Here is a 23,467-nt window from a genome sequence, read left to right as displayed (position 1 = left end):
GCATTATTTACTATTCATTCCATGTATATAATCATATTTACAATGCATCATAGGCTTAAAATTCGAATCTACTTATTCCCATTCATATAAACTACCTGAACCAAAAACACCTCTAGCACCAGCAGTCTTGACTCTAGCTCTATCGATGACTCTTCTACTTTGTCCATTTATATTTGCATCTATAACATTCAACATATTGTTGCTATTGTTATTGCCGATATTATTACATGTACAACCACATTTATCGCAATTACCTAAAGGATTTCGTTTGATCTCTCTCAACTCGTTAATTTCATCTTTTAATTCACGTATTTGAGCTTCTAATTCAAATAATTGTAATTTATGTATCTTTTTGGAATTCATCAATTGTTCTTTTAACCTCTTGTTACTCAATTCAGCCGTTAAAGTTGTAGGATTTACATTTATTGAATTTGAACCATTTTGTATATTTTTATTTTTCAATATAGATGTTGGTGTAGAGGGTAAAGGTGGTATAGTATTACTGCTACTGTTTGATGATGATTCTTCAATTTGATCCAACTCATTGATGTTGTTATTCTCTTTGTCATTGTTATTAGCATGTGAATTGGTAGAAGCAGAAACTAAATAATCTACAGGTAAACCTCTTGAAAAAGTCATACTGACAGGTCTTAGTTCCAATTTCGGTTTAATTGACGAAACACTTAGTTTGGCTTGTGATGAAACCTCTTCTGTTTCAACAGCATTACTGTTCATATCATTTGCTATCTGATTATGTGGGTTTTTTCTACTTGTTGAAGAAGATTTTGATAATGAAGGCCAAATGTTACTCTCCGCCACAATATTACCATAATTATCATTATTTGATGTAGAAGAAGATGACCAGATTGATGTTCTGCCGCCTTCCCTATTATTCTTTGAAGAGGAAGGGGTAGCTGTTCCTATAGATGTAGGTAAAGGTGGAGGGAAATTCTTATCTGATTTATTGAATAATCTCATCAAGCCTGATTTTTTGGATTTGACCTTATTATTACCGCCATTAGCACTGATGTTGCTTGGTGGTGAAGACGGTGTCGAGTTACGCGATGTAGTGGGAATGAGGTGGTTGATTGGCGGTTCATCCGGTATAGGTGGTATCGAAAATGCTGTTAAAGGTCTTTCTTGCTGCTGCTCCATAGTAGTGGATGTATTTGACCTACTATGGGAATATGATTTACTTGTTGGAGCGCTTGTTTCAGTATTGTAAGATGCAGATTTCTTTACTTGAGTTTGAGCTTGACCTTGACTTTTCATTCTTTCTCTTTCTTGTGCGGCTTCTAGAGTTATTAAACCGAAACCTGGAGAGCCTGAGCTCGTTAATGGCCTATCATTAGCAGCGAATGTCTGGTGATGGCCGTTCACATTAGAGGTGAGTGTCAAATTTTCACTCGGAGTTATTGAAGCCTTTATAGGTTTCTTATATGTAGTGGTACTTGATGTTTTTGGTATCACTGCAGGTAATAAACCTATACTGACACTTTCTTCATCGTAATTTGCCGGATTTTTGAAATCATTTTTCGTCTTTGTTGATGTCGAAGAAGTGAAGTTAAGAATAGGTGAACTATCAAGTGAGATCACTTGGGCGTTTGACCTCAATTTAGGTGTTATAGGTAAACCTAATTTATCATCTACAGAAGTTGAAGTTGAAGTAGTTTGATTACTTGCTAAGCTCAAACCTGATGTTGACGGTAATAGATGTTTCGTTGTTGTATTATTTGACGTATTTGTGGTACTACTCGTACTCAAGATTTGAGCTAACCCACGTCTAGTATTATTAAGTGAAGAAGTATCTGAATTACTTAAAATTGTTGATGTCGTACTTTGTTCTCTCGTTCTATTTGAAGTGTATTTCGAAGAAGAAAAAGTCAAATTGGAATTCATTGTGTTTTGAGTTGTAACTGCGTTTATCATTTTATTTGCATGTTTACTAAATCCACTAAACATATCTGCTGAACCAACTATAGTTGCACCTGAACTACCATTACTATTTATTCTATTATGATTATTGTTTGTATTTGAATTAGGATGAATTGAAGTTGAAATCATTGACCATTGATTCTCATCATCTTCAAGAATATCATCTTCCTCTTCCCATGGTACTTGTGTATATTTCCTTACTTTTGGTCCGCCAACCATTGACATTCTTCTTGGATCATCATCTTCATCTTCCTCCTCTTCATATTCCTGGTCATCTGCATGAATATATTCAGATTGTCTTTGATGTTGTCTAGTTTTAAAAAGTAGATTCTGGTCGGACTCAGAAGACAAAACTTGTAACTGTTTACTTGTCTGTAATAGCATTCTTTGATTTTGGGTCAGAGGTATTCTAGGTGATGAGTGTCCAATTTTAGAATATAAGGAAGGAGAAGATATACTAGGTGTGAAATCAGTTCCAATACCTCTATGAGGAGGTATTAAAGGTGAAGAATAACCTTGTCCAGTTCCAGGTCCAGGTGAATAGGAAGAATTCAAATCAACAAATGTAGTAGTTGTTTGTGAATAAGGTATAGATGATATCGCTTTCGCTCTTGATTGAATTAGATGATGTATAGTAGGTGAAGATATATGATTATTGTTATTGTGATTATAATTTGTTGTTGACATTGGAAGAGTGAGGGGAGTTCGTGACCTGCACAAGCAAAGAGAATATAGTAAAAGAAGCGAAATAGAAAAAAGCAGGTGGTTATTTCAGGATACAGAAAAGGAGACAAGAGAAGAAAAACATGCCAAGCGAATTAGCGCAGTATGTATAAAGGTCAGGTGGTCCAATGATGTAGAAGATCCAGGATGAACATCTGGAGGTGTGTTAACGAGAGATTTTCCCATTTTGAGTATAGGTATAAACATTAGCCCCCCAGTCCAGTTGTCTCACCGATCAGATCTCCATTCAGATTTAGTAAACATCCCATTCAATGAATGAATTCGGTTGAAACCTAAATTTCCCATTCAAGCCATAGCGATAGGTTAATTGTTTGTCTCGACACCACTAGCTTACAAACGATTTTAACAAAACAACAACAGCTCTAATAATATATGAATGCATGGGCCAAAAAGGGTAAAATGAGGGTATGCGTACGGAATGTCCCGCGACTCCGAGTATTCTACGAATTCTACAATATCAAGAAAGAAAAGAGATGTCTATACTACACGAGGATTTAATTGGCGGGCTAACAAAGTATCAATGTCAGCGAAGTTCACATAATGAGATTATGTCAATGATCTACTTACTTTTCTAGAAATCCACAAAGCCATTGGTCTATATAACACATAAGATCAGCCACGCTCTTTATCCTCACCAAAGCGATCGCATGTTACTTACGTGAAAAGCTTGGTTCTTCCACCAGCGACAAGAGCGTTGGCGGCAACGACAAGGGATGCACCAACACTGTGTGTACCCTTTGGTACAAAACCGACTTTCTCGAGAGCCCAAACTGCGTTTTGAGTGACGAAAATACCCATTTTACTTGTTCTCCAACATGTGAACACTGATGATCCAAGTTAGCACAACAGTTGCTCAAATGTGTTATAGAACAACTTACTGTCCCAAACGGTTTGAGCTTTCCAGATATCGCCTTCTAATGGGTAGTACCATGGTACAGCATCTCCTCCTACAAACAGGATCATCAGTTATTGCTCGGCTCGGAGACCACGTAGAAAGACTTACGATCGGCAAGATCTTCTTCGTGCTCAATTTCGAAACCAACAGTCTTCAATGCGTTTCTAGCAGCAGTCAAGTTTCTCATTTCGGGGATACCATCACCAACCTAGTAATTCCAGATTAGTCTGCTGTATGCAAATGACATGAGAAGGGACTTACTTCGATTCCGTGAGCGATTTCTTTGTGTTTAGGGTTAGTAGGATCCCATTCGTCGGTCATACACCATTCGTATACACCGAACTGTGGAACGATTCAATCAGAATTATAGGCCATTAAAATACGATAGATGCACTCACAACACCTCCTGGCTTAAGTACTTTGAAGATTTCTCCGTAGATACCTTCAAAGTTTGGAGCATGACATGTAGCTTCAATAGCATAGACTAATCCCATTTATCAGTGACTATTCTCTGTAATGATACGCCTTTAATACAAGCCTTACTTACCGGCATCGAAAGAGTTTTCTCCGAATTGTTCACTGAGCTTCATGAAATCGCCTTTAACAAAAGAGACTTTGTCACTTAAACCAGCTTTTGCGGTTTTGTTGGTTGCTCTGCCGATCTGGAAATCGTTGTTGTTAAGACCGATAACAGTAGCATCAGAGAATCTTGAGATTTCTCTAGCTGGTCCACCAACACCACAACCAACATCTAATACTCGCATACCAGGTCTAAGTTGCATCATTGAAGCGAGATAATGTTCGTGTCGAGCAAGCTATAGATATAGTGTGAGTCTCGTTAGATATGCAATAGATTTCGACTGTTCCTGTAATGAGGGATTCTCAGCTTACAGCTTGAAGGAAACCTTCTCCCTTGTAGAATCGACAGAAATGGAAAGAATCAGCTAAGATGATAGATTAGCTTAGATTCCTTACGTTGGTCAAGCTAAACTTACCCCATCCATATTCGTAAAGTTCAGTAGCACCATCGTAGTAACCTATGAGTTGTCAAGTCAATATCCTGTTTGCAACTTCTGGTGCATATCACAATATTCACCATTGACGACCTCTGTGTATTGATCTAATCTGTTAGCTCTATGTGTTTCATTATCGTTGGCAGATTTTTGTTCCCAGAATTTGTTGTAATTGGTAACACGGTTGGCGGAACGAGCGTCGGCAGGCATTCTAAGAACAACGTTTCTTCAATAACAAGTCTTTGGTTACAGGTAGTATTATGAGCGTTGAAGTGCACTTACTTTGATGATATACTATTGAAGTAAGAAGTATGGATAAGGGACTGAAGAGAAGAAGAGAAAGTTGCGTCAAAAGAACGTGATCTAATTAGATATAGATATAGATATAGATATGAAAGAAAGAAAACAAGAAAAAGTGTTAAAAAGTCAAAATAACATAATCAAAGAATAGAATTGATATCGAACGATTTCATACTCTACAGTGTGATTTAAAGGCACGGACCCTCTTTTCTTTTTTCTGTTTTCTGTAACAAGAAAAAAAAAATGTTTATGTGGTTGTCACGCCGTACAATTTAAATACAGACATATGGAATTGACGCGCTCAGACCATCAAAACACATAAATCACCATAACAAGTAAATAAATAATAAAATAACTCTATCACCCTGAACTTTTCATCGTACCATCAACATAATAATCATATGGGCGCCGAGCGCCGCTTTTCATACGTTAAAAGTTGACATGATGAAACTCGTCCCATCGTCTCTACCTATATAGATGAGATAATCTTGGTGACACATCCGAGTGTCAGCAAGAATAGATCCGACCTTTAATGGTGAATCTTTGAAGGTGTGTATCACAGTCAGCTTGGAGAGAGGTTCTGTTTTGGCTGCTTGAGCGGAACGTTAGATACAAGTAGTAGACTGCATGCGATGTTACTCCAAATCGGCAGATGGTAACCTCGTGGCTATAATATGAAAATCGTGTGGTGGGAAACGCTCAGGTCTAGGCTTTCCGCAAACCCCTATTCTCTATATATACCTTGATACTCGTCGTCTTCTCAAGGATTAATCCCAGAACGGGCTGACTTAATGGTATAAGCACAGGTGACGGCTGACAAGCGGACCAGTGTTCGGATATACAATCGTATGTTCGAATACCAGTAATCACGAATGACCACGATGGGGTCGTTCAAAGCTGATTACACCAAGGGCCCAAGTCACTTCATGTATGGAACTAAGAGATTCTGATCCAATCTTCTTTGATAGCATCTTCAGCAGTTGATTCTGCTGTGGATCATTCCATACTATGTTGAGTACCGCTCGGAAGGTGTTCTGGTGGGACCTTGTCGCGCCTGTGAGCACCTTTTTGCCATTTTGATGGTTTCCTTGAAACAATATGAAGAACAATCTTTTGTTTTAGAACTGCTGTTTAGCCGATCTATGTCAGTTTTCAGCATTTCACGAGGCTATATACAGTCCTTTTGCAAAACCCGCAATGTACAATTTATGCATTTCAACCATTTTTGCTTTGACTTAATTGCATAAGAGGTACTTCGATTTAAACATAATTTACCCAAAAACATTGATAACGTCATACCGATCAGATTAAGAAAACATGGGGTCTCCGCAGTCGATCGTTCTTCTTCGATGGTCGATAATATGTTTTGTTGATTTAATTAAATCACCTTTCAGAGCATCATTATCGTTGTTATTTCCCATACATCTGATACCTAGTTCTAAAAGCATCGCATACAGAATATAGAATCTATAGATCTATCCTCATCGTTATTGTTACTTGATTGATCCATCTGTTGATAACGTTCTTTAGCGTACAGTATTCACAATATCTCAACATGGTATCTACAGCATCACCTCAAGCACATCTCGATACATCTCATTCCTACTTCCTGAAACCATCTTCTGTACCTGGTGGACCACCCGTCTCTTTGTTATTGAGAGGTGTAAATATCTGCTCAACATCGAAGAATCCTACTTTACCCAACTCATTATCAGAGTATCAAAATCTGAGCGAAGTCACGAGAAATGAACGAGATCAGAAAAGAAGGATTTTAGCTGGACAAGAAAGTCATCTGGGAGAAGAGGAAGTTAGGTTTTATAGTGAAGCTGAAGAAGGTGGTAGAGATGGATGGTTCGTAGGAAGACCTTTTCCTCTGGAAGAGGCTGATGTAAGTAATCTGCTACACGTTAATTGGTAGATCTGGCTAATCGAATTCTGATGATGAACAGGTTCATCTCAGAAGACTGAAAGCATGGGGATTCACAACTACTAGATTCTTAGTAGTATGGGAAGCCTTAGAACATGCTGGACCGTAAGTTATTTCTGCTGCTTGGTTCGTATTGTAACTCTGACCTGAATCCTTCGAAATTAGGGGGAAATACGATGAAGCATATATCGATTACACGATTGCCATCCTACGAAAATGTCGTGAACACGGAATGAGAGTATTCATCTCACCACATCAAGACGTATTTTCAAGATTCTGTTCAGGTTCAGGTGCACCATATTGGGCTTTAGTTGCCTTGGGCTTGAAGCCTGAAAGAATACATCAAACTGGTTCTGCTGTTGTACATCAATGCTGGTCAAAACAAGGTTATGGAGGTGAAGAAGGTATTCAATCGGTTTTGGACGGTAAATTGGAAGACTGGCCTGACAGTAAGTTCGACTGTACCTTTCATATCCATATGATACAATATTAACAAGATTTATCTGCTGAGGGCTGACAAAATACCACCCACATTTAGTGATCTGGAATACAAACCTACATCGTTTAGCTGCTAGACATTGTTTCACGATGTTTTGGGCAAGTAACAAATTCGCTCCAAAATGTAAAATAGATGGTATACCTGCATCTGATTGGATACAACGACACTTTATAGCTGCATACGGACAGTCAGTGTCTTATGTCTCTGGTTTCCTTCAATCAGAGTTCCCATGCTAATTTCACGTATAGTCTCGCTGATCGTCTACGAGATGCCCGAGATATATTGGATGATTGCTTGATCGGGTGGGATAGTATGAATGAACCTCAAGAAGGTCTTATAGGTATTCCAGACTTGAACGAATGTCCACCGTCACAAAGTTTCAAGTAGATTTCTCATTAATCTAATCAAGTTTCGTTCTAAGTGCTAGATTACTAACGATACTTTTGCGTTGCATTGCAGAAAAGGACCGAGTCCTACCCCACTACAAGGATTCATACTTGGTAATGGGCAAAAAGTAGATGGGATCGAAGTGGGTGATTTTACATCTACAGGACAAAAGTCAAGAGGGACCCTATCAATAACTCCGCCAGAAGGAAAAGCTGTTTGGTTGTCTAGAGAGGAAGCCAGAGAAGCAGAACAGAAATGGGGTTGGAAATGGAGCGAAGAATGGGATTTCTGGGATGAAAATGGTCAAGGTGGTTGTGTATGGGCGGGTCACGGGGTGTAAGTTAAATCCAATCTGTATACTGTCTTTTCTCATTTGTGCTAACTTTACTATTTATGCATAGATGGGATCCAAAGACAGGTTCGGCACTCAGAGTTCAGTATTTCAAACCACCCGGAAAGACTGAAATTGACTTCATTGAAGAATTCTGGAGAGGTCAGTTATGAATGAAAGTTTTGGAGAAAATAATCAAAACTAATCATACAATCACATCTACCTATCAGTTCATTACACCAACTTCCTCAAACGTATCAGACAATCTCATCCCAACGCTATCTCATTTGTCAATCCACCTGTATTTGAAGAACCACCTGATTTGTCAGAAGATGTGAAACAAGGTAGAATAGCTTTGAGTTCTCACTTCTATGATGGATTGACATTATTAAACAAAAGTGAGCTGAAAATCGGGCGAGTGTCATATCAATATGCAATGGCTGACAATGATCATAGGGAGACATGTGTTCAACGCAGTAAGCCTTATACCGAACGGGTCCTAACCAAAAGATTACAGGCTAACAGAATATCGGATCACTAGGATGCCGTTGGCCTGCAGAGAGGTCTAACGAATATGTTCTCAGCACTCAAATTTGGTACGAAATCTATCAGAAATGTCTTACGAGATCAGTTGGGCGAATTAAAATCCGATTCTCACAAGAGTGAAGGTATAGCCAATGACGATGAAGACAGTGGTTATCCAAGTAAGTTTGGCACCTGTGTCAAAGAGGTTGATCTGACCAGTCGAAGTCTTGCTAATGAAAGGCTAATATCGCGCGGATTCATCCATATAGCTATAATTGGGGAGATCGGTACGCCTTGGGATATGAAGACCACCAAATTATTTGGTATGGCTAAGGGCAAAGCCCACAGAAAAGACTATAAAGAACCGGCGAAGGTAAGCAATCTATGTTCTCGCAACACTGTGAGAAACAGTTAACTGACTATCAATTCTCCAACAGGCAATGGATCAAGTTCTCAACGCTTGCGGTAAGCTTTGCGACCTCAACTTACATATGAGATGTATGCTGATTTGCCGCATGGTAGATGGGCACAACGCCTTGTCATACACATTGTGGTTATACGAACCGTTATCAACTCATGAACACGGAGATGGATGGAATGGGGAAGATCTATCTTTAATTTCATATGATGAAGTTGCTAATGAAGGCTCGGAGGAAAATGACGAGCTGTTGATTCTTAATCCTCCAGATTTGAACACTTTGATCAATTTAGGTGCGAGAGGTATTCAAAGTTGGTGCAGACCATATCCAATCGAAAGTGTGGCAAAAATCAATAAATTCAGTTTTGACATGAAAAATGGGGAATTCTCGCTGAACATTATCATACAAGGGTTAGATGAGCAGAAGGTCTACAAACATTATCAGAACAATGATCAAACCGATAAGGTGCGACATAAGGACGGTGATGGAACTTCATCTAATGAATTTGACCATATTCAAGAAGTACAAAATCAAAATAATGCAAATCCAAAATCGATAAAAGAAGGATACACCAAGATTTATTTACCATATGTACATTACTTGTCATCTCCTACAACCTCACCTTCAGAAGTAATATCAAATATAACGGATACAAACAAAACTAGGATCTTAGGTGAACCTTCTTCAACCATCGGAGATGAAAATGGAAATAGCGATGGAGGAGTACTAGAATGGGTAAAAGGTAATGGACCTGCTAGAGTTGATTTAGAGATTTTGGAAATCACTCATGGTAAATTATCTGTTAAAGGTCAATGGGGCTATTGGACTTATGATTTAGGTAATGATGATGGTGAACATTCAGCTAAATTGAAAATTAGACCTTGGAAAGGATAAGCTGCTGTTTTCCTCAAGCAGAATTAGAATAAATGTGGAATGGCGTTATATGGAATGATGTTTTGTCTGAAGGGCTTTAAAGGATTTGCAATGATGCGGAACATAGAAAAGGATATCAGGATAATCATAATGGACAATCTATTATAAATTACATGCATACAGATATAGATAAATCCCAAATGACGATACTATCCTTTTCGTAAACACAGCAGTAAGCACTGTACCAAAGCAACACGGCATCTCGAGGCCAGCTGTGACGAATTCGTCTATCGCTTCTTGTTGGCTTTCTTGATTCGTTTCAGTGCTCGTACCTATTTTTTGTAGTTTATAATTAGTTAATTATTCAACCCATATATATATAATTATAATGATATATTGACTCACCTCTTTTCTCATTCTTGGATCAACAATCTTATATTTTCCTTTAACACCTGTTGGTCTACCTTTTACACCTCTATTTACACCTCTTGCAACAACGATTTTTTTATCTGCAGCTTTTTGTTTACCTCTTGCAGCTTTTGATAACATTCTTCTAACTTGTCTTGCTTTTTCTGCATCACCTAATTCTTCTGAAGTCATAACATCATCAGCTTTCTTTTTAGCTTTTTCCATTCTTTGTACAGCTTTGAATTTCTTTCTTTGTTTAGCTTCTGCAATTTTTTTAATTGGTCTAGCATCTAATGCACGTTGTCTTGCTTTTAATGCTTCAACAGCTTCTTTCGTTATTGGTATATTTGGTTTATAATATTTTGATTCATCATCTAAAAACCATGTAGGTAATCCATCTTTATTAAATGATGATAATTTATTAAATCCTTGATCAATTAATTGTGATGCTGTTATTTTTCGGTTAACTAATTGTGTTGCTAATGTTACTGCTTCAGCTGTAAGTAATCCTTTATCTATATTTTACAAAAAGAATTGAATAATTAGCGATGATCTATCTATTTCTTTTTCCAAAGTCATACTCACCTTTGATTATCTTCTTTTTGACCTCATCTTGATCTTCGTCATCAACATCCCATCCTGTACCGTCGTCTTCCTCATCTCGAGCAACAATCTCAAAGTCATCGTCATCATCCTGAAATTCAACAGAGACAGAAGGATCAGCTTTGTTGACGAGAGTATGCATCTAACGGAAATCTGAAAACATTCACTTACCTGCTCATCCTGTAAGGTAGAACTACCTTCATCTTCGGACTCCATTTCAACGTCCTCATCCTCCTCGTCTCCGTCCTCCACATCCTCTTCGCTTTCATCCTCCTCGTCCTCTTCATCTTCGTCATCTCCATCCAGAGCGGCTAAATCAGGCATACCCTTGAAAACAGATTGATCAAACCATAATTGAGCTTGTCTACTCATTTGTGCTCGTTTCTCAGTTTCCTGCAACGAAGTCACTAAAGCTGTGTTTTTTCTGGGTTTAGCTTGAGAAGTTAATCCATCGAAATCCGCACTCTTCTTAACCTTCTTGGGTTTTATAGCTTTTTCAACTTGTTCAGTTTCATCTTCATCTGAATCAGAATCAGAATCGGAATCAACATCTATAGCTTTTTTACCTTGAACTAAATCCCAACCACCTTCTTCACTTTCTACATCAGATTCATCATCTTCTCCTTTCTCTCCTCCTTCATCATCTGAATCTTTATTTTCTTTTATACCATGCCATGCATCAAAATTTTTATCTTTATTTCTTTCATTTTTAACTTTCCATTTTGTATCTCTTTCTTGCATCCTTTCTTTATATGTTTCATATAATCCATCTAATTCACCTTCTAACATTGCTGTTTTCCTTTCTCTTTCTTCATCAGAGTCCAAAATTTCATCATCTTCATCATTACCTTCTGATTCTGATTCCGATTCAGATAAGTCCATTCCATCAGCATCTTTCACAATATCTCCTAATGATTTTTTGGTTGATTTTCCTTGTCTTTTAGCTTCTAATTCACCTTCTTCTAAATCAAAGATTTCTTCTTCACCTTTTAATGCTAAATCATTATGATCTAAATCTTCAGGTGCAGTCATGTTCAATTGTAATTTAAGTAAATCTTTAGCTTTTTTCTCATTAGCCCTTTTACGTTCTCTTTTCGTTTTAGCAGATTTAGCTTCTTGAAGTTTTTTCAACTATACATTGAAGATGTTTTGTCAGTACATATTGGACGATCTTATTTGTCGCAAACCAGGAGAAAAAAACTCACATCTTCTGTTATTTGCTCTTCCTCATCTATAGGTTCAACAACGACTTCTTCTGTAGCATCTGCTGTAGGATCTGCCTTAACATCTAGACCGATCTCTAAACGGATTGCTAATCTCCATTTCATCAAAGCCTTGAAATCACCTTTACCAAGTACTTTGAGATCACTACAATTTGCTACTACATCGGATGTTGTATGACGAGATTTGAGCCATCTATGAACGTACATCATGATCAGCTTGCAAGCACATCAGTGGGACTGTCTGATTTATCCGACTCACTGTTTCTCTTCGTCTGAATCGAATGTAATCCTGTTCATACCACCTAACAGTAATACTGGATCTACCCCTTTTATGAAATCTGATGCCGTTGCAGTGTGATACAAAGTATAATCCCCTTCAGCATAACCATCTCTATGTCTTCTTTTCTTTTCAGGTGCGAAAACGTTCGAGTGGGCATGTGAGTTAGCTGCTAATCTAGCCGCAGCAGCAGCAGCAGACGAAGTTGAAGCTTGTGTAGCTGCTACTGAAGCTTCACCATTTGTTTCAGGAAGTTCCGTAATGGATGTTGGGAGTGGTGCGAGGTCTTTGAATACATGTTTAGGATCTAAGAATTTGGGATCAATGTGTTTAGGGGCAATGAAATCTCGACAAACAACGAAAATTTCTGCAGATACGTTTCTGGACATCATGAAAGTAATGTGATCAGTATCTCCGAATGTATAGCAGACAACATATGTTTTGATGATGTTCAAAATGTGATTGAATTGTAGGAAAGCGAAAAACGTCGACTCACCTGGAAGAAGGAGGTTTTGTAGCTTCCACTGATTTGAACAATTGACCAAAAACCCACATTAAAGAATTATAATCTTGTGATCTAAAAACTTTTGTTACGAAATTACCACCTTTGATCAAAAATTCTGTTGCTAATTTTAAAGATTGTAAAACTAATTCATTTTGAGTGAAAGCATCTTGCACCCAAGCTGAACCAACATTTGGAGCACCATCATGCATGACTAAATCAGCTTTCCAATCATGCATATGTTGTTTTAACATTTGTCTACAATGTGGTGTTGTGATATCTGAAACAAATGTTGTTACATGTGGTAATGGTTTGATTGCATTTAAATCGACACCAATAATTAATGAACCTTTAGGCATATATTTTTCTGCAACTTGTAACCAACCACCAGGTGCAGCACATAAATCAATAACACATTTTGATTTTGATAGTAAATCATATTTTCGATTCAAATGTACTAATTTGCTATATCACCATAATCTCTTATCAGCATATCATCTTGATTGGGGAATCATGGCCAGCTTAAATAATTGAACGATAAAACTTACAAAGCGGAACGAGCTCTATAACCTTGTTCTTTGGCAAGTCTATAGAACTTATCCAAACGACCTTTACCTGTTTTCTTATCGTGTTTACCCATCTTGACAGGTGTTCGGGGCTAAAGGTAAGAGTACGATGGTCAAGAATGAAAAAGCTAATTAGCAGATTAAGTGATAAGAAGAACCTGCACCACAACGGTGGCCAATACCACAAAATGATAAAATCTTGAAAATTCAGAAATTAAAACAACACGAGGAGTTAGTTGGTATCTCCGTCTGGGAGTGCCTTAACCGAGGATTCTATTAGTACTGCGTTTCAGGTTTGTATACATTTAATACGTAATCATCTTTTGTTACGCGTCAAAAGGAAAATAAAGTCAAAACATGCATGGGACAAACAGGAGAAACGAGTAATCATTCAACGCTTGGGCCTTCTTCATCAACATCATATATCTATCCACCCCTACATCTCTGGTGATGACCTCAAGCAACTCTCGATTATGTCTGACTGATATCCCATTCTAAACACATATACCTTTCGTCAAGCTTTCAGAAGAGTACGATGACCAACTTCACCAAAACAATAACAACAATAACAACAACAACAACAACAACATAATCAGCAAACGACAATTCAGTAATAATTTCAATCTACAAAACCTTTAACGACAACATTCAACAACAACGATAATGTCCGGTGATTCGGATCACCCTACCGAGGTATCGCCACCTCGTTCATCATCAGGTTTAGGTAGATCACCAAGTATATTTTCATATCAGACTAGAATTCTTAATAATCGTACACCTGATAGACATGGTGCAGGTTCAAGACATACCCCAAATTCACTGTCTTCTTCTTCAGCGTATACTTCGCTAGCTTCTATGGCAGAAAACGATGGAAGACCTTCTTCACCTTCTACACCAATCAGAAAAGCTGTAGCTAGGATGGTAATTGATAATGGCTCACCTCCAACAACTTCATCAGGAGCTGAAGATATAGGTAGAGCTAGGTCAGGGTCAGGTAGAGGAGTAGGTTTAGGATTTGGTATGGGAGGTAGACCAGGTCATGCAAAGAGTAGCAAATCTGTTGATCTTGTTAGAAATCAATGGCAAGCTAAAATTGATCAACTTAACAATAATCATGATGATACCAATTCGTCTACCCCTCGTTCAATCAGAAGTTCAGCTTTTTCACCACCATTACCGACATCTCCGACTGTTCCCTCCACCGAGTCAACACCTTCTGTAGCTAGAACTTTCTCTCAAGCTTCAAGTGCTCCCATGATACCCGATCAAACAGGTTCTTCCGTAGTGACATCAGCTACCAACGATAGTGCAGTAACAGATGGCGGAGCCAGTAAATATAGAAGTGCTTTTATGGCTCAAAGGGCAGCGAAAAGAGCTACAGTATATGGAGCGAGTAACTTCGACTCCGCTAGAATACCTTCAACAACGTCAAATGGATCTGCTGGATCTGCTCCACCACCTTCAGCGACCTCAGCTACTTTCGATAGACCAACATCCCCTTCTGTTTCCTCTCATACTTCAATGATCTCTCCCAATCCAACTGGAGAAAGTACTGCACCTTCTGTCAGAGGTCAATCAGTAGAAGAGAGACTAGCAATTGCAAAAGCCAACGCACTGAGAAGGAGGGAAGCTAGAGAAAAAGCTAAAGGGGGAGCCGCTGCTACGCCAGGTGCAGCTGAAGAGCCAAAACCTACACCAAAACCAGAGATTCCTTCTGAACTCGGAGGCACTCCTCCTATGAAATCGTCGCCATTTGCAGATCTCTTTAGTCCACCAACATCAACAGAAAATGCTACCGCCCCTTCTTCAACCTCGTCATCAAGAACCATGGCCTATGCTACAACTCCTTTAACCGCTGATCATACCGGCAATTCGACCTTATCTAGATCAGCATATAGGTCTATAGTAACTGCTCCAACCGCTACATCTTCCTCGCGATATATCCCATCTGGCCTTTCCGCTTCATCTGCCGCACCCATAGAAAATGGTACAAATCCACCTTCTACAGCAGGCAAAGATAAATACGGATCTATAAGTAAAACGGATCGAAGAAGACTAGGTAGACATCTGCCTAGAATTGCTTCCGGTGGTGAAGGCTGGGAAGAGGATGGTTCAAAGGGTCATTCTAAAGGTCCATCGGAAGGACGAAGAATACCTTCAGCTCTCGGTAGAAGCTCAGAAATATCCAAAGCTGACAATGAAGTAGAAGTCGAGAATACCCCTCCGGCATCCGTTAAAGAGACGAAGTCTGAGTCCAAACCAATTGCTACGCCCACTACCAACATGAAAAATAAGAAGTCTCTCGAAATCCTTGTACCTTCAACCTCGCAGAATCAGCTTCCTTCTGTCCCTTCAGTGCCTTCGGTTCCTTCTACACCGTCATCTAAAAGACGATCAGCTTATATGCCTTACACACCCAAATCAACTATTACAAATCCTATTGGACCAATATCACCTCGACCTGAATTAAGTGGTGAGGAAATGAAAGGTTTGATGAGCGCTGTGGGAAGTATGCCAGCTAGAGTCAAGAATAATGAGGAAGACGATGGTGTGATAGGTGAGTTGCGACTTACGTTCATTTCATAAAATATCAGCTAATATGCGCGACTTCAGGAATGTCAAATCGAATGCGATTGACCAAATCCAGACTTCCGCCTTCAGCATCTTCGGCATCAGTTGCACCAGCTCCTTTACCTTCGAGAAGATTAGCGCAAACCAATTGGATGGATAAACACAGACATGCTATAGCTGCTTATGAATACTTGTGTCACGTTGGTGAAGCTCAACAATGGATCGAAGGTTGTTTAGAGGAAGAATTACCTTTTGGTGTAACGGAAATGGAGGAGGGTTTGAGAGATGGTGTGGTCTTAGCTAAATTATCCAGAGTATATGAAGGAGAGGCTGTAGTGAAAAGGATTTGGACAGTAAGTGTTTACTTTTACCTACGCGAAGGGCGAAAGCTAATTTGTCTGCATCTCAGGAATCAAAACATCGTTATAAACAGTCAGATAATATCAATTACTTCCTGAACTTTGTCAGAAATGTGGGAATGCCAGAAGTGAGGCAGCAATGTATTTTCATTGGGTTCGCAGCTGATTCGTATACCCGTTTAGACTTTCATATTCGAATTAACTGATCTATATAACAAGAAAAATATACCGAAAGTCATCTTCTGCATACATATTCTCAGTCATTTACTTGCTCGACTTGGTCGAGCCGAGAGAATCGGTAATTTAGTAGGACAGTTCGAATTTACAGGTAAGTTTGTGCAGTGTTGCTTGAAAGGTTCCAATACTGATCGATTCTGCAGACGATCAATTGAATGCCACCTCGAAAGGCCTTCAAGGTGTAGCTATGCCCAATTTCGGTGATGCTGGTAACTCGTTAGCCAAAGAAGCTAGTTGGGAACCGGAAGAGCCCCAAGAAACCGAAGATGAGAGTAAGTTGATCATAGATGCTATATTGTCTAGACGCTCATATACCCCCTAGTGCGAGATCGATTGCTTCTGGAATGTGAACCCTCTATCATTGATCTTCAGCGACATCTTCGAGGTAGGCTGGCACGGATGCGAGTATCCAGGACCCATGCACAATTGGAACTCGCCGAACCTATAATAGTCCGCCTTCAAGCCAGAGCCAGAGCATCTCTTGTCCGTCAAGGTATGAAAGCGGAACGAGCAGAGCGAAATCGACTTCACGGATTTGCTCAAGCATTCCAAGCTGTTGCTCGAGGTCATACTGCGAGACAAAGATTTGTCTTTGACACCAAAGTCAACTCAGTCAACGCTTCCGAACGATCAATGGTCGGTGTGCAAGCTCAAGCTAGAGGTATGCTTGTAAGGATAAGGCGATCTCACGAGCAAAACAGATTAGACAAATCCATCAGAGGTATTGTCGGCCTTCAAGCACAATGTCGCGGACATTTAGCTCGATCTGGCCGCCAGACATACAGACGAAATTTAACTCATCCGGAGGTCATTCAGTCTGTATCGACATTTCAAGCAGCTTTACGTGGTAAACTTCAACGTCAAGTGGCTGCCAAACAACAGAAAGTTATTAACGGTCAAGTTGCTACTTTCACGTCTTTACAAAGTCAACTTCGTGGTGCCATGGTACGACGACGAATCAAGGCTCAGGAACAAAAGATGGACGATGCAACTGATTACGTTGTAGCCATTCAAGCTGTTTGTCGAGGTGTTCTTGCTCGTCAGAAGAAGCGAACCTTCGCATCTACTTTACAACAAGTCTCACCTGCCATATCATCTCTTCAAGCTATAGCTAGAGGAAGACTAGCTAAACAGGCTCACAAAAATATGCAAAAAGCCTTAGCCAAAGTCGAAGTGGCTGGATCTGTTGGAGGGCTTCAAGCATTCTTACGAACTAGATTAGCCAAAAAGCAAAATACTGAACAGAAGAAAAAGTTAGAATTCGTCCAACCTGATGTTATCGGTTTCCAAGCTGTCGCGAGAGGATATTTGGCTCGACAGGAATACCGAGAATGGAGAGATTATCTACACGAGCCTAGAACTCTTGGCGCTTTGGTATTCTTACAATCCCTCATAAGAGGATTCTTAGCCAGAAGAAGATTATATATTCATTCAAGCTATATTCATCGAAATGTCGACAAAGTAGTGAAGATTCAATCATTGTGGCGAGGAAGAGTTCAACGACAAATGTATGATAAACTCGTTACAGGATATGATGTTGATGTTCCAACAATACAGAATTATATGCATTTATTAGATGATACAGAATCTGATTTTGCTGATCAAGTTAGAATTGAAGCTTTACGTGGTCAAGTAGTTGATTTGATTAGAGAAAATCAAGGATTAGAAACCGAAGTCAAAGAATTAGATACAAAAATTGCATTGATTATCAATAATAAAATGTCTTTCCAAGAATTAGCTAGAGCTAAGAATAGATCATCGAACGATCAAAATAATTATAATTCACCTTTGAATAATGGTGATCCATTTTCGAATTTAAGTGGAATTTCTTTAGATAGGAAAATCCACAGAAAATTAGAATTATATGAACAATTGTTTTTCATGTTACAAACTAAACCTGAATATATTTCAAGATTATTGAGATTTTTCAATTCTTCCCAATCATTAGATGAGAAAGAAGAAGAGAAATTGGAAAGAGAAAAAAGGTTATTAGAAGCTGTTACGATGATTCTATTTGCTTTTGGTCATGAGAGAAGAGAGGAATATCTATTCCATAAATTACTTCAGGTATGTTTTTGTCTTTCCCATCCACTTTGATAGTATCTTCTTTTGCCTTGATCGTTCGCATTGGAGCCTTGAACTGACATATGGCATTATTTTTTCTAATTAGCTCTCTGTTCACGAAGAAATCCTCCTTGCGCCAACATTACATGATTTGGCTCATTCACGATTCGCCATCATTTCAGTGGCCGCTCAATATATCAAACCTTCTCTTACTCCTTATATCCAAGATGTTCTGTATGACCATATCATGCGAATTGTTGGAGCACCAGATTTGGATTTGTGTACTGATCCTGTAAAGGTAAGCTGCGAATTTATCGTCGTCGCCTCAACATATGCAATATCATATAACAGCGACAGTCGCTGACTTTGCACATCAGATTTACCAAAGTGTCATCAATGCTGAGGAAACTCAAACCGGTGTACCGTCACAATTGCCAAGAGATAGGAATGCGGATCAAATCCTACAAGAGAATGCCACAGCCAGAGCGATATTCATCAGAAGTAAGTGCTTCATCCAGCTGACGTTTTCAAGCAGTCTCTTTGGGAAAAATGAGCTGAACTTTCGAAATTGAACAGATCTCCAAGAGTTAAGAGCTTTGACAGAATTCCTGATAACTGGCTTGGTGGAGACTCATGCTCGATTACCCTATACTATTAGGTTATTAGCCAGAGAAGCTTTACTTGCTCTTCAGGTCAGTTATAATCGTTTTGACCCATATCGAGCCAGTAACTGATATTCCCCTCGAACAGACCAAATTCCCTGACGCCACAGATGAAGAGCTTGTTCCGGTAGTCGCCAGAACTGTGGTTTTACCTTTCATTCTTCCAGCTATCATGTAAGCTCTGCCATACATGTTTGTCGATGAATGCTGACAAGCTATGCCATAGTGCACCCGAACAATATGGCCTCGCTCCCGATGGAGTCGGACCACAAGAAAGACGCAACCTGGCCGAAATCGCCAATTTGGCAACTCATGTTGCTGGACAACAGTATACCGATACTCCAGATCAAAGATTGGTGCGAACCCCGTTAGACGCATTCATCAACGCTTCCGCCATGCCTTTCAGAGAATGGATATTAGATGGTAAGCTAGGCGCCATGATGCCGTTGTAACGCATTAGCTGACCTTTGATTGTTGTAGTTGCCGATGTTGAACATGCTGAAGGACAATTCCATGCTCACGAGTTGTTCGAATCTACTATCGAAGCTAAGCCTATCAAAATCACCAGAAGCGATATATATGGAACTTTGAGCGCTCTTATACAGAATATACCTGTCATCGTGAGCCAGCTGCTACAATTGGCTTGGTGTCATAGCTAAGCACTTGAACTGATTGTGTTTCTCTTAGACCGCTGGAAATAAGAATGATCCTATTCAAGGCATCTTGCGTGAATTGGAAGGCCCACCTATTGATTACGATAAAAGCAAAAACACCGTCAGCTTGAGATTAACCAACCGACTTGCTGGGCCTCAGCGTGAGTAGCTAATCGGCTGTTCGCCTATATGTCGAGGTCATTAGCTGAAATGCTGTGCATATGTATAGCTGGTGACCCCAACGCAATCGAAAAAGCGGATTGGGTTCAAGCCAAACGACACGTCTTAGCTGTTTTGCGGGTTCAAACTGGTAAAACATTATATGATGTCTTAGTCACTCGACCCGAAGAAATACATGAACAAATGTGGATTGAGGAAGTTCATCGTGATATAGCACTAGAGAATGCTAGATTAGCTAAACATGGTTTACCGCCTACTCCTGCTGAGCAGATGTATCAAATCGAAAGTATTCGATCGTGAGTAATCTGCATGGTCGCGATGAGTCGTCAAACGTTACTGACGATGTTGTTATTATAGCTTACCGTTCCATGAGGTCAAATCTCGAGCCATCGAATTCTGCATGAAACTAGAAAGATCAGGTAAATTATCACGTGAAGACAATTTACAAGGATTATTAGTTTCAATAACATCAGATATTAGACAAAAGCATCATTTGAGAAAGATGAGAAAAGATAATTTGAATGGTATGGTTAAAGCATTTGAAGATATGACAAAGAAGAAAATAGACTTTGAAGGTCAAATCAAAACTTATCATGATTACATTGATGGCGCAATGGCTGAATTGCAAGCTAAAGGGTGTGTGTCGATAGGAGAAAGCTAAATGAGCTCGAGCTAATTCCAGTTTTCATGAAAACAGTAAAAAGAAACCGATGTTTATGAGTAAACAGTATAGACATCAAAAGAGTCAAGAAAGACAAGGTAAACAAGCCAAATTTGGTAGTTATAAGTATACGGCAGCAGATTTATATGAAAAACGTGAGTTGCGATGCATATGCACTGATTGATAGAAATACCTTAACACTGTGATCAATGCTAACTGATAAACTGGTTCATTAGGGATATTACTATCCGTCAATCAGTTTTCACCTAGACAATTCGATAAATTATATATTGTGATTGGGTCAAACGAAGTAGGTACATTCAAATTAGAATTATCCTGTCCTTCCTCAGTCGGAGGAGGAGGCGGTATAATGGGAGAAGATGAAATTAGAATGGAAGATTTATTAAGTGCACAATATGAAAATAAAGAAAGATTAGATATGTTTGATGGTCAAGCTGCTTTTGCTTTGAATATGCTGATTCATCAAATAAACAAGAGTGAGTGGTAATCTGCTATTAGTTTGCGATTTTATCGGGGACAATACTAACAATATGTGACTATTCATTTAGAATTCTACGCTTCATAGTTTTCAGTCAAGCTTAGAAACGGAACGGAAGTAGAAGAGATAATCAAGTAGTTGAAAGGAAAGGTAATATAGATAAACGGACAATTCTCTTTTCTTTTTAATTTGGGGTCATGAAATAATTTAGTATAGATTAACGACATTTTCATGAGGTTTTGGCTCAAAGTCACTTGAGTATTCACGCGTTTTTATAGACATTATGAATACATGAACAATGAGATATGCTAAAAGTACAATGATACAATGATAGCTTTGCCAAACAACTGACAGTACCCCATCTAATTGATCTATATGAATATATATGCCGTATATGATATGAATTTGCCAATTCCCATGGTAGTCAAGGAATAGATGGTAACGATTTGATCCTAGACTTCAAGTATTCTCGTTCTTTCTAGACTATATACGAGTAAACTTTATTACATCAAATTTCTCGTTTCGTTTTGAGTTCTGGTTTCATTATTAGTAATATATACCTGAGTTTGGGATGGATTATTCGTATCTTCAGTTCTGACTTGTTTTTCTCCAGATATCTCTCTCTGTTCCTCTCTTTCTCTTGATACGGATTTACCTAAACCTTCACCCATCCCATCACCTGTCGCTGTAGGTGGATTTTGGTATTTAGTAATCTGTTGTTCTGGATGAGAAGGAACCACTCCTAAACCATTTTCAATCGATTCCAAGCTATTTTCATGTATATTTTCAGGTTTACCTTCCCTCTTTCTTCTTCTTCTTGCTAAAGGATTTAGAATTAATGCTAAGATTATCACTATACTATCTAAAACTACTACCAACGCGTATGATACCTAATGATAATGATATTAGTAAATAAGCAGAATTAGTAAAACTTATTCCCTGAATTTCGCATGGGAAAAGTCGAGGTTGATCAAAACTTACTAATCCAGCAATATCTAATTTTGCTCTGCAAAATAAACTTGATAATGAAAAGACACCACCTAAAGTATCAACAATTAAAAAAGTCATTGAAATTCCTAAAACTTCTTTAAATTTCCAAATTTCATAATATTGAGGACTGAAAGCGTTGTTTTTTTTGTTACAGAAAACGGAAAGATCCAGGTTAGCCGTAGCAAATTTTCCATTGACAGATTCGATAATCACGCAATACGATTAAAATGATACTCACGCTAAAGCTACCGCTAGTAAAACTGCAGATATATATCCATACATCTGAATCGGCCAATTGACACCGTTATCTTCACCAGCCTGTTCAAAGGTTTCATGTATATTAATCGTTAACATATAGGTCTTTGCTATGATGGGAATGTGTATACTATGAAAAAGCAAAATGATCACTCACCCATAAGGCATATACACTACCGACTTCAAACCCACCACCCACCAAACAAAAAATAACGAAGAATAATATTGTATTCCTTTTTGACCATCCATGAGAATAGTAAAATATTTGTGCAGTTGAAATAGCTGCTAATATACCAAAAGCTTGAGGTTGTACCTGTAATGGTATAGATAATCTCTGTGTAACTAAATATGCACCTAAAAAAACCGATGCTAGTGCCCATATCCTATCAGAGAGGCATGAGATTATGGTATGGTCAATTTGGTCCATACATAACGAATACATGATATCAAAAATGTAAACTTTGCACTTACAGCATCAGACCTGCTGATAAACCTGTGGTGGACTTGGATCGATGTGATTTGACAATTTGAGGTATGATCTGTACCATCCACATTACAGCTCCAATTGTAGCTAAAGCATTTTCAACACCTTTCCTTTCTTTCATCTTGAATTCCTGACGATAATTCTCCTTTTCCTTTTATTGTATAGATTCACTAGATTTTCTATCTTGAATAAGGTTGATCGCCAGACCAGTGGCTGATGAGTGAATACGATCTTTTTGCGTGTTCCCAGTCCGCTAATACACAACGATGTATAGACATATATATGAAGGCGATTCAGATTACAGGCAATTTCATGGGTGATTTGATCTCCTCACCTTCATAAGAAGGAACAACGAAGGTGGTCCGATGTGAACTTTATCGTGTGATCAGTAAAATTATCATGATGACATTAGGAAAAATGAATTA

The 23,467-nt window shown here is 38.7% G+C and overlaps 6 protein-coding genes across 6 annotated transcripts; 2 read left to right on the top strand and 4 right to left on the bottom strand.

Moving 5' to 3' along the window:
• Positions 1 to 72: 72 nt before the first annotated feature.
• Positions 73 to 2,622, bottom strand: L201_004968 (uncharacterized protein; the record flags this gene model as incomplete). Its single annotated transcript, XM_066220704.1, has 1 exon — positions 73 to 2,622. The coding sequence occupies one exon, from the start codon at positions 2,620 to 2,622 to the stop codon at positions 73 to 75; it is 2,550 nt and encodes an 849-aa protein (XP_066076801.1).
• A 551-nt stretch (positions 2,623 to 3,173) lies between these two features.
• Positions 3,174 to 4,797, bottom strand: L201_004967 (uncharacterized protein; the record flags this gene model as incomplete). Its single annotated transcript, XM_066220703.1, has 11 exons — positions 3,174 to 3,185; positions 3,247 to 3,274; positions 3,338 to 3,503; positions 3,558 to 3,626; positions 3,683 to 3,782; positions 3,836 to 3,916; positions 3,973 to 4,058; positions 4,122 to 4,389; positions 4,466 to 4,518; positions 4,570 to 4,611; positions 4,671 to 4,797. 11 exons carry the CDS (start codon positions 4,795 to 4,797, stop codon positions 3,174 to 3,176), a joined length of 1,032 nt encoding a protein of 343 aa, XP_066076800.1.
• A 1,645-nt stretch (positions 4,798 to 6,442) lies between these two features.
• L201_004966 (uncharacterized protein) lies at positions 6,443 to 9,869 on the top strand (the record flags this gene model as incomplete). Its single annotated transcript, XM_066220702.1, has 13 exons — positions 6,443 to 6,775; positions 6,837 to 6,919; positions 6,980 to 7,263; positions 7,353 to 7,500; positions 7,562 to 7,696; positions 7,773 to 8,036; positions 8,102 to 8,193; positions 8,262 to 8,429; positions 8,488 to 8,507; positions 8,573 to 8,735; positions 8,826 to 8,929; positions 8,994 to 9,021; positions 9,079 to 9,869. 13 exons carry the CDS (start codon positions 6,443 to 6,445, stop codon positions 9,867 to 9,869), a joined length of 2,613 nt encoding a protein of 870 aa, XP_066076799.1.
• A 266-nt stretch (positions 9,870 to 10,135) lies between these two features.
• Positions 10,136 to 13,501, bottom strand: L201_004965 (AdoMet-dependent rRNA methyltransferase SPB1; the record flags this gene model as incomplete). The annotated part of the gene is made up of 8 exons (XM_066220701.1): positions 10,136 to 10,180; positions 10,254 to 10,771; positions 10,842 to 10,950; positions 11,031 to 11,990; positions 12,065 to 12,275; positions 12,342 to 12,740; positions 12,856 to 13,326; positions 13,410 to 13,501. 8 exons carry the CDS (start codon positions 13,499 to 13,501, stop codon positions 10,136 to 10,138), a joined length of 2,805 nt encoding a protein of 934 aa, XP_066076798.1.
• A 589-nt stretch (positions 13,502 to 14,090) lies between these two features.
• Positions 14,091 to 21,322, top strand: L201_004964 (uncharacterized protein; the record flags this gene model as incomplete). Its single annotated transcript, XM_066220700.1, has 17 exons — positions 14,091 to 15,984; positions 16,041 to 16,351; positions 16,408 to 16,485; positions 16,541 to 16,685; positions 16,738 to 16,866; positions 16,917 to 18,661; positions 18,765 to 18,956; positions 19,036 to 19,159; positions 19,235 to 19,350; positions 19,409 to 19,494; positions 19,547 to 19,743; positions 19,801 to 19,940; positions 20,008 to 20,134; positions 20,203 to 20,449; positions 20,511 to 20,789; positions 20,851 to 20,969; positions 21,051 to 21,322. 17 exons carry the CDS (start codon positions 14,091 to 14,093, stop codon positions 21,320 to 21,322), a joined length of 6,201 nt encoding a protein of 2,066 aa, XP_066076797.1.
• A 494-nt stretch (positions 21,323 to 21,816) lies between these two features.
• On the bottom strand, positions 21,817 to 23,163 carry L201_004963 (uncharacterized protein; the record flags this gene model as incomplete). The annotated part of the gene is made up of 5 exons (XM_066220699.1): positions 21,817 to 22,203; positions 22,295 to 22,430; positions 22,542 to 22,621; positions 22,716 to 22,941; positions 23,030 to 23,163. 5 exons carry the CDS (start codon positions 23,161 to 23,163, stop codon positions 21,817 to 21,819), a joined length of 963 nt encoding a protein of 320 aa, XP_066076796.1.
• Positions 23,164 to 23,467: the final 304 nt, after the last annotated feature.

This window comes from Kwoniella dendrophila, chromosome 6 (assembly GCF_036810415.1).
Source record: "Kwoniella dendrophila CBS 6074 chromosome 6, complete sequence".
In the NCBI taxonomy this organism is placed as follows: Eukaryota; Fungi; Basidiomycota; class Tremellomycetes; order Tremellales; family Cryptococcaceae; genus Kwoniella; species Kwoniella dendrophila.
This window is presented reverse-complemented; position numbering and strand designations above follow the sequence as displayed.